The 9,776-nt window shown below is 28.9% G+C and overlaps 1 protein-coding gene across 1 annotated transcript; it reads right to left on the bottom strand.

Annotated features, from left to right (window-relative positions):
• Positions 1-7,589: 7,589 nt before the first annotated feature.
• On the bottom strand, positions 7,590-8,021 carry LOC103309624 (zinc finger BED domain-containing protein 5-like). The gene has a single exon (XM_008185540.1). It carries the CDS (start codon positions 8,019-8,021, stop codon positions 7,590-7,592), a length of 432 nt encoding a protein of 143 aa, XP_008183762.1.
• Between the last annotated feature and the right edge of the window lie 1,755 nt (positions 8,022-9,776).

Here is a 9,776-nt window from a genome sequence, read left to right as displayed (position 1 = left end):
CTTATAGATTATTGTGTAAATACTCAATATTTAATAAAGATAAAAATTAGTGATTTCTCAACAAAAACCCTTTGTAAACTACGTAAGATGTGATATCATAAATAAATGCTAATTATGTTAAATTTAAGTAAACTTATTTTGTTTCAATAATTTATTTACTTGGCGAGGAATATAAATTTAGGTATATAAATATAAATAATTATATTTTTAAAATAATAATAAGTTATGTATTAATAGTTCTTCGCCATATTATTATTTTGTTCATCACACTTTATTTCTTTTAAGAAATAATTCCTTGCCAAGTAAGTAAATTATTGAAACAAAATAAGTTTACTTAAATTCAATAAACTTAGCATTTATTCATAATATCACATCTTTATAGTGCTTGATTCCACTTTATTTCTGTTACTTTATTGATTAAAATAAAGGGTTCGGATCCGATTTTGGTTCTTAATATTTTAAAGGCTTTGGTTCTAGAACCGGATAATTTAGGTTCGGTTCCAGACCCTGGTACGTATACACTATACACTATTATGTGTACCTTAAAATTTGTACTCACCAATCAGGGAATGACGGTCATGAAGTGACTTGTGTCCGACCAACTCAAACATAGAACAAATAATTTGCATCTGACAGCACATACTAAAGCACAGTGTTGCCAAAAGAAAATCGAATATAAAGTTAAATAATCCTAAAAAGCTGGAGAATAATGCCTCGACGAAGTAAAACATATAATAGTGTGTGTTGTATGTTTCGTCAGACACAATTAAATATAAATTCATTATGTTCTGACGGTAATATTCTATTGACCCGTCGTGGTTTTTCACTATTGATATTTCACTGAATGCCAAGGTAAAGACCAAATAACTGACCACGGTCGTGGAATACATGATCGCATAATTATATGGTCGTTAACAACGCCAAACGTTCTCTCCAATGTTCCAGTATATGTTTGTTCCGGTTGGTGCCCGATGTAAAATCATACCGCGTAATCGACAAACAATTCCATATGTCGTTCGAGTGCTGGACGATGAACCACATCTTATAGCTTACAAACAACGTGGTTTCTGCTTTCCAACAATAATCCATACTTATTGGTATATTGACTGTCCAGTAGTACAGATCACTGAGGATAAAAATCATCAAGAAGAAACATACGTACAGCAAAACACATGCCATGCCAATGTGATAGATGTTTCGACCACGATATGTTACTGTTTTAGGATCCAGCATTTGATACAGACCTGTCATTTTGGCCAACTTTATGTTGAAAAAATCATTCTTCTCGTTCCGAATGTCCATCGTTAAATTATCAATATACTGTGTTAAAACAAGGAATCGTATAGAATATATTTCAGTCTGTTTACCACTTTAGTATATCTGTAATTAAAAAATAATTTGGAAAAGTTCAAGATTTTGATGATTTTGTCAAAGATTGGACTTTAAATATATATAATAAATAATCGTAAGTCTTTAAAATGTTTGAACTGCTATCAAAAAAACATACACCAGAAACCTAGAATGATATATTTTCAACCTTTTTTACTATTTGAACATTTTTTTATCAAAATTCATTGAAAATAAATTTAAAATTTAGAAAAAATTTCTCATGGCTTATATTGCTTAAAAATAATTAAAACGGCACACAAGTTTTTTGACCATTATCAAAAAAAAAAATTTACTAGTGAGCATCATTTATTTTTTTTTGAGCGTTTGATCTAACGTTTTCCATACTAGTTGATATTCAGTGGTTTTTGATTATAAATTTAAATATTTATACAAGTATGAAAGGATGACACACCATCTCCACTCAGAATAGGTTTAGCTACTGAATTTAAATCGAATACTACTATCACGTTGACATATACTTAACAACTTCTGTAGAGCAGATTGGTACCCATTTCTGAGCCATTTTTTCGTTGTTAATAATATCATAAAAACTATATATTAAAAGGTTTATAAAAATATATTGTTACTTGATGATAAACTTGTTTTGTTAAAAGTAGAAAATTGTGTTGAGACTTGGGAATCTTTTATTAAAATGTCTTGAGCAATCTGGTACCCACTTCTGAGCCATTTTTTCGTTGTTAATAATATCATAAAAACTATATATTAAAAGGTTTTTAAAAATATATTGTTACTTGATGCTAAACTTGTTTTGTTATAAGTAGAAAATTGTGTTGAGACTTGGGAATCTTTTATTAAAATTTCTTGACTAAGCTATGAAAAGAAAAACTTTTATGAATTTCTAACTGAAAAATTGTTTACAAAGCTTAAAATATTACCATGTATAATTAATGGTCGTTTTAATATTTAGTAAAAATTTTAAGTACCTTGGTTAATTTTTGTTTAAGTTACAATAAATTGTCAAATTTGATTGATGAAGTTTTTTAATTTACCTATGAAAATCCAATATTGTAAAAATTTAAATTCAAACACTCATAAAAGGTTAATGTTGCTTTTTGGTAAAATTTTTTTTTTTTTGAATAAGTTAAGTAAATTTGGTAGGAGTCTTCTTTCGACATTTATAATTTCAAACAGTCAAACTGTTTATAACTCATGAAACTCACTCTGAAATTATTCATCCGATTTTATTGATTTTTTTTTAAAATGAAATAGTACTTTTTCCGGACCAGGCTATAGGCTTAATTTAAAATTAATTTTGTAATTACCCCCCCCCCACGGATTGTCACCTACCTGATTGGTTTATTCATACTTAGACCAAAATTGCATATATATTTATAAAATAAACAAATCTTCTGCACGACTGCACGAGCAACAGCCCCGCTATTTACAAACAACTATCTATGGGGGCGAAGTACACAGATCACAGCTAGTATTTTAAATTTTTAAAGCACTAAAATAAACGATTTTATTTTATTTTCATGATTGTTATTTATTTGTTTATATTTAGTTGTATTTACCTATAGGTTGGGTACCTTTTGATGTTGGTTTGAAAGGCGATGCTTGCTTAATGTGATTAAATGTAATCAACTTCATCAGTACCTACTTCTTGGGACACTGTATCCTATACATATTCAAATTAACATTAATAAACTTAGTCAAAATATTAACAGTATTATGTACATTTATAATATACTAGCTTAACCCGTGCACTTCGTTGCCCATTAAGTGTACCAACTATATGTTACTCAAACTTTGTTCAATTCGTTATTTAATATTCGGTGTATGGTTTTAAAATTAATCTTAACTTTTCCGTTTCCCGGAATAAAAATTCTGATTCGCAGCATTACATTATCAGGTAGGTAATCTACCTGTGGTAGATCGTGGACCACGTGCTGTGTGTACGTTAGTGTATAATTTAACTCTAAAGTGTCAAAGTTATACAAAGTTTGTCGTATTCTACCTATGGTGGATTGATATAATCAATTAATACAAAATCCTAACCTAACCTGACCGTACTAAAATCAGATGAATAAACGCAAACGTATACAAAATAAATTCATTCAAATCGGCCTAACCATTTAGGAGGAGTTCAGAAACAACACACGTACAGTATAATTATTGCGCTCAGCAATACATTCTGCGATTCATTTTTATATTATATGAAATCAACAAACATGCCCGATTAATCAATAGCAACCAATATAATATAATGCACTGTTGCGCCGCTGTTGTATTTTTGACATACAGATTTGAGATTTCCTACCTTTCCGGTGGATTTTCCTAACATTTTATTTCGTAAAAACCTTCTCCTAGCAGTTAAAAACATCTTAAAAAAAACTTGAGCCAAATCGGACCAGCCGTTCTTGATTGATGAATTGTTATACATTTTTGTCTCCATTTTTATATTTAAAGAAGAAGATAATAATAATATAATAAATGAAAATTTGTTTTTATTTTATTCTTGGTTATATTTAAACAAAAATACATCAAACTTTTTTGGCTCACGGCGACTTCAGAATGTTTTCTTCAGGGCGCCCTTCCACAAATCATAAAAATATATAAATTAAATAAAAATCAGTAAAATTTTTAATGAATAATATGCAAGTATTTTTATTTACATAATCATAATCGTTTGTGTCACTACCATCATTGGGTTTTCAAATGTATTTTAGGACTATATACAATCCTACGACAGTACGTTGCACATTTTGGAAACAACTGAAATACATGTATGTATTACTAAACGTTATAATAACGTAAATTTAATAGAAGCACAATATTCGTAACTTTTTGTTATACCTATATTATTATATACCTAATATAATACTGGGGTGTGTCCCGTTAGAGCACTTTCACGTAGTACACTCCGGAAAACGGCTAAGCTCTGCTTAAACAGCTAAAGCTCTAACACCCATCTGGCTGCCGAACTGTGATTTTTAAAATCATCTTCCGGCATGGACTCCTCTCAACTTTGACATAATAATATTAACGAAATTATATCCACTTTTTAATAATGACTCAACACTGATTTTACATAATTTACATAAAAGTGATTAGAAATACTTGCCAGTGGATAATCAGTCAACTTCTTAGAACGTAAGTCAAAATATGAAGAAAAAAATGTACAGTTATAAGTTTTTTTATAGAATGTATATGTATTATGCCGAATGCATGCTACTGCTGGATTCCGCTGACCGAATGAAATTGACTTGGGTAGTAAAATAATGACGTTTCATAGAGCAGTTGACTCCTCGATAGAGTAATTTAATATACATACGTATGCGTGACTACGGTTATAGGTTTAAAATATAATAATACTATTTTCAATTGTCATGCAACACAATGCCCATAATATATTTAATAGCCCTTTAACCTTTGATTTTGTAACATATACCCATGCAACGGAAACTTTTTATAATATTATTCAGCATGCATTATTGTATACTTAATATTAACGAAAAAGAACTACGCGTTTAAACTTTTGTCGTACTTTTCAAAACTACAGAATTGTATTTGTAGGAAGGTACATTATTACACGGACAGAGTCGATGCATATTATAATAATATGATAAATAATTGATAATATAATGATATAACAAGTAGCATCGAATGTAAAAAGTTTCAAGGTTGGAAACCTTCCACATAATTCAAATGGTTGTGTTTTGTGTTTATTTAAAACGTTCTTAATATCTAATAATATAATAAAGGTATTTATATAATTCAATTTTAATCTATTATAAAAATGTATCTGTTATTTTAATAATTATACTTTAAAGTAAAACCAACTCCAGAAAAAACCAACATTTTATCTGTTAAATGTTAAGACTAAATACATTTTTTACTTCCCTACTAACATTTTAATGGGTACTGTAATAAAATATTTTGATTTATTCTCTACACTTAATATATTTTCCAGGTCTTGATACCGGTTACCGGATGCGAAAACCTGTATTTTTCCTGAATTTTTGGGAACCTATAACCGGATTCCGTTGTTATAAACCTATTTGTATTCCCAGTTATCGGTTACTGGTTACCGTGATAATTTTTCAACTACCAGTTACCAGTATTTATAAATACTGAGTATCGACTGTTGACTAATATTATATAAGATTCCTTCCTCGTATATGTGTTGACAATTTTTCAACTAACAAAAAACATTATAATAACGTAATATATTTTGCCAGTTCAGAACCGTTTATCCGTTTATGTATACCTATTTATATTTTATTAAACATGATGAGCTGACTAGTCTTGTGCGTGAATGTCGTATGCGCTGACTTGTCGTAACATAAAATGACTGCGCTTTATTGTCGAGGATCCCAAAATAATATATTAATATATATCTTATTTTTATGATTTATAATAAACTCTGTGTGAACTACATCATGACCATAATTATATAGGTGTTAACTACAATAATACATTATAACTAAGAAGTTATGAGTAATTATTTAGGTAATCATAAGAACTAAGTTTTTAGCTAAAATATATTTAAAATCGACTAAACAATAATATATAATAATTAAATCAATAATGAAAAGAAAATAACTACATTTAAACAAAAAAAGAACAAATCTTATTCATTCTTACTTTGTATATAATTTACTAAAACCGAAATAACTGTGTAGCAATGAACCATTATCTGCAATAAAAAAAGAAAAATATTTATAATCAATTTAAAAAAAAAAGGGTAAGTGCAGTGGGAAACTTCGCTCTATAATATAATATAATATTTGATATAATTTTTAAGTACAATTCAATTTTATTTTGTTATTAAATTATACTATATATAACTATAATTATATAATTAATTTATGATATATTTCATCAAATTGAAAAAATCTTAAATTAAAAGTCAAGGTTTATGATTGCGGAATACTATAGTTCCATAAATGCATTCGACTAAAATGTTTTAATACTAGTTAAATAATAATTATTTTAGTACTTACTTTAAAAAACATTTCCAAGCTTACAATTTTTGTTCTAGTAAATTTAAATTTTATTTGGTTAGCATTAGTCGATTGCATTGTAAATAATATAAATTTTAGATTTTTGTGAAACGATTCTAAAGCGCCGTGAAAAACAAAACAAAAATTAAGGAAAAATGGAAATCTCGATTTCGAGAAAATTCATTTTGGTTTTTGGTGCAACTATAAAAAAAATATAGGTACATGACATTTTGACTGAATGTTTTTATTACCATTTTCTATACACCATAAAATTTTCCAAATATTTTGACTTATTTTGAGCTCTTTACGGACATTTTCAGTTTCTATTTTTTTTAGATTTTTTTTCTATAAATATCAATAACATTTTATTTGTTGGTTAAAAATGCTTGAAAATTTAATAGAAGGCTCCTAGTATATTGTTTCGAAGGCAGATAAAATCCATAGTCACAATTTTTTTTTATAAGCATCTAAAGTTCAAATATTGACATCAAAGTAAAATACTATATTGCATGTAGTATAGTACCCATACTAAATATGGGGATAAATACACTATTTCTGATACTTGAGCGATGAAAGGTTGAGTGGTGCTTGCAAATGAACAATTGGGTGTAAAATTTGTGAAGTCATTGCCTTTAGTTAAGCCTAATGACTTAACACGACACTGCCATTCTTTTTTTTTTCAGAAAATATGAAGATTTTTTAACACTTTTTCGACGAGTGATGTTGTTACACATTATCGTATCATCATGTTCGGTCATCTTACTTTGGCTTACTTTCCGAATGGTAACATTAACGTAGATTACAATAATATTGTTCTTTCTATTAAATATGATTTAATATTAAACGTGTACATACTATTATATAGATTAATGAGTTTGTTATTGATAATAATATGTTTTAAAAGTTTTCATACAGACTTTGAAATTTACAGTCTTGCTTATTTTATGATTATACATTTTAACTAAAAAAGGTAAATGCACTTGTATCACATGAGTGTAGTACTTTGCTGCAACGAAAAAAGAAATTTTGCTTTGATATAATATTTTCATATTGTTAATAGTTTCCTACTTACTGCATAAGTATAAAAAACTAATTTTTTTTATCCATTTTGAAGTAAAAATAAAAATAATATATCCTTAAATAGGCATTATGATTAATCGATTTAAAATTTAAGTTATTTCTCATTATTCGCCAATGTTGATTCGTCGATTTGAAGTGAAAATTCGGTGTAAACTAGAAGTTCACATATGAAATTTCAACGTCTTCCGCCATGTCGTCGATTCGCCGTCGCACAGTATCGTTGCTTAATGGGACTTTTTTGATTACACTGTGTGAGGCTGAATGGTGTAAATCCGTTTCTATAATTTCTTTAACAGCTGGAAGTATTAACTCTTCGCCTATGGTATGGGCTTTACCCGATTTTGCGATCAATTTTGATATATTATAAGAAGCAATCAAACCATCATCGCATTGTTTTGATGAGCTTGCGAATAAGCCTGAGACCGATGGTGCCTTCAGAAACTTGTTCCTAATATTTGTGAAAAACGACAAATATTTATTTTGTTTGTCAGGATGAACTTTTTGCAAATGTTCCTGCAAACGAGATGGTTTCATTGCCTCATTGGAGAACACTTTATTACAAAGTAAACACATTGGGAGCTGCATGTTGGATTGCGATGAAATAAATCCGAACTTTAAATACGTCGTATTATATTGACGGAATTTTCTTTTTGCATCCGACATTTTTCAAAAATATAATTTTATGAAAAGGAAAAAAATTTAAAAAAAAAAACACGTTATTAACCGACTGAATATTATGGGCATAATTATTACGAAAACTAATGTAACATACTCTGGTCAAATCAAACGGTGTACTAAAAGGTTACCTATAATAAAATATAATGTTCACGCACAATCGCTAAAATAATTAAGATAATAATTTTGTCAACAATCAAAGATAAGGTACCTACCGTGCATTGCTCAACATAGTACCTATTAGTGACTGATAGTTATTATAATTTATATGGATTATCAAGTATGTATTATTTTTAGGTCACACCATTACAACGTTTTTGCGTGAACACGCTTACCGCCCCTCTATCACCCAAAACTATTTCACCACCCACCAACCACCCAAAACTAGTTTACTGCCCCTCGGTAACATTTCACCACCCACTGGGGGGCGATATTGTCCCCGTTGAGAGCCACTGATTTAAATAATCCACCGACCATATCCATACAAAATTAGTACAGTATTAAATTCGTTTATGTTCATGTGTGCCCGGTATTTGTTAACTAAGTTAGGAAGTAATAATTAATCTGGAGTAAAATGATTTCAGAGTTTCTCCAACGATGATAGATTTAAGACTTTGGATGTTATAGCTATAAGACTGTTTGGCGAAATTCCATCAATATTGTTTCAAATATATATGATGTGTTATTTATTTGGCAATTTAAACGAACAAGTAATTTGAAAAGCATTATTTATTTAGTAATATTTATCAATTGTTGATCTGGCATGTATGTCTTGTGAACTATTATGGTATTATTCCAATGAACATAGTTGGCCTTTACATTAAATAGTCCGTTTTATTTATGTTACATATCAAAATTACCGAAAATAATTTAATAATTAGGTATTAATCATACTATGTACTAATGTAGCGGATCACATATGTGTGACACCGTTACATGGTATACGGTTAAGTATAAATAATAAACAAATATAGATATAGATAATAATAAGGAAGAAGGCTTACACAGTATAGTCATCCGGGTACACATATATGTACACATTGTAATATAATATAAAAGAGACACTTAATGTTAAGTTGGTTAGTTCTGGGACCAGTACAACTACCCGCTAACCAACGAACTCCGGAGGACGATACTGTAAGTAAGTCTTTCGATATTCAAGTAGTTTATAAGTATTAGTATATAATAAGCACTGTATACGTTTTTGAATGATTATTGTATGTGTAAGAATATTGTGTAAGTAATAATTGTTGTGTAATAATAAACATATTCACTTAAGCTTGATATTTGACTTATCTTTCCTGAAGCTCCCGAGTTACGGTAAAAATATAATTCATAGGGCTCTGAAAACCCTCACTGAATTATTTAAATATAACAGGTTCCCCAACCCCGTTACATTTTGGTGGAGGCGCCGTACTAATTAACATCTGCAACTAGGTCAAATATTAGGTTTAAGTGTTGATTGTTTTATAGCACAATAGGTATATATTAAGTGATATTGGATGGTAGATATCGTATAGGTACGTAGGATATGATTTTGTTAGTGTTAGGTAGGTAAAATTGTGGTATATGCTTTGGTAAAATAGAGATAAAGGGTGTAGGTACTATTTTAAAGTGTGTGGAGAATTATTGTTAAGTGTAGAATTATTGTGATTAAGTGATATC

This window comes from Acyrthosiphon pisum, chromosome X, assembly GCF_005508785.2.
Source record: "Acyrthosiphon pisum isolate AL4f chromosome X, pea_aphid_22Mar2018_4r6ur, whole genome shotgun sequence".
NCBI lineage: Eukaryota > Metazoa > Arthropoda > Insecta > Hemiptera > Aphididae > Acyrthosiphon > Acyrthosiphon pisum.
This window is presented reverse-complemented; position numbering and strand designations above follow the sequence as displayed.